Source organism: Quercus suber, unplaced genomic scaffold, assembly GCF_002906115.3.
Source record: "Quercus suber isolate HL8 unplaced genomic scaffold, Cork oak 2.0 scaffold_1018, whole genome shotgun sequence".
NCBI lineage: Eukaryota > Viridiplantae > Streptophyta > Magnoliopsida > Fagales > Fagaceae > Quercus > Quercus suber.
The window spans coordinates 16,550-18,166 of record NW_027070429.1 but is presented as its reverse complement, the minus strand read 5'-3'; the positions used below and the strand labels follow the sequence as shown (position 1 = coordinate 18,166).

Here is a 1,617-nt window from a genome sequence, read left to right as displayed (position 1 = left end):
GTTTTTCTTCAAATTAGGAATAGACTCCATTTTCCTAGCTGTGTGTCACAGGAAACCCATTTGCTTAATTCGAGCTTTTAACTTCAATTAATTATGCCAAGATCCTCAAAATCCAATATCAAAAGCCAAATAAAAGACACACGCACATATAATAATAATAATAATAATAATAATTTGGGCAATGTCTATTACACGCTGCATGTAAGTTGTAAATAATCACTTTAACATAAGCCCGTCACTTTTTCTCTATTATTTTTAGTCGAACACTTTAAAGTTATGACAAAATTATAACACAAAAGTTAGGATACTAAGATTTTTGACTTGGTGTCATCAATTGTAAATTGTAAATGATCACTTGAACATAAACCCGTTAATTTTTTTTTATTATTTACTGTCCAACATCTCAAAGTTATGACAAAAATTATTACCTAAAAGTTATGATATTCTAAGATTTTCGACTTGGTGTGTGTATGAAAAAGCCATATCACATGCTTTTGGAGATGTTAACCTCTTAGAGCTGTCGATTTGCAACTGCATGACATGAAATATAAACAAAGCAATCAGTTTGTAGTAATAATACAAATAGGCCAATAGCTACGTCGCGTACATGAGGGAGCCAAGACAATGACTCAAAATTTTTGAACTTAGAAAATTATGAATACAGAATGGGTCAGCCAATGGAATTAACCCCCAAAAAAACATAAAATGAAATGGTCAGCTAACAGGCTGGGTCAAGCCAGTCAAAACCATTCAAGTTCAACATTTTCCCGTATGACCCAGTGTTATAGTTCTGTTTCCAACACTATAAATAAGATCCAATGTGCCTCTCAATCTTCATTCAAAACCATTTCTTCCTACAACACAAGTACACAAGATCCAAAAATATTCTTTCTGCAACACAAATACACAATAACCAAAGAGAAAAAACCTCTCAATCAAATGGCTTCAGCTCTCCTTTTACCTTCTGCGTCTTCTTCTTCTTGTTGTTCAAGAAAAATCCATGCTGCTATTCAAGTCCCAAAACTTCCAAAACGCTCTTTCTCAGTTCCAAAAATACCAAAGAGAAATCTAGTTGAGGAACTGAATATAAGAGATGGGTTCGTAAACACAACCCCAGTAGAAAAGTTCAATGTTATCGATGATAGATCACACAGCTCTAGTACTAATGTTACCATTCAACTCTATGCCATCTTAGAGGCCGTAGCTGATAGAGTAGAGATGCACGCCAACATTGGAGAGCAACGTGACAACTGGAACACCCTTCTTCTAAACTCCATCAACATGATAATTCTCACAGCTGCAACAATGGCTGGTGTTGCTGCAACTGGTGGCATTGGAATGCCTCTTTTGGCTTTGAAATTATCGTCTACTCTTTTGTATTCCGCAGCCACAGGAATGTTGCTTATAATGAACAAAATTCAACCTTCACAACTTGCCGAGGAGCAACGCAATGCTACAAGATTGTTCAAGCAGTTACAAAGCCAAATCCAAACCATGCTCGCCATTGGAACTCCAACTCAAGAAGATGTGAAGGAGGTGATGGAAAAGGTTTTGGCTCTTGACAAAGCCTACCCACTTCCCTTGCTTGGTGCAATGCTTGAAAAATTCCCAGCAAAG

General features: G+C 36.5%; 1 protein-coding gene across 1 annotated transcript; it reads left to right on the top strand.

Moving 5' to 3' along the window:
* Window positions 1–858: 858 nt before the first annotated feature.
* Window positions 859–1,611, top strand: LOC112039132 (probable F-box protein At4g22030; the record flags this gene model as incomplete). The annotated part of the gene is made up of 1 exon (XM_024071975.2): window positions 859–1,611. A coding segment is annotated over exon 1 (672 nt), but the record flags the coding sequence as incomplete, so codon positions are not given.
* Window positions 1,612–1,617: the final 6 nt, after the last annotated feature.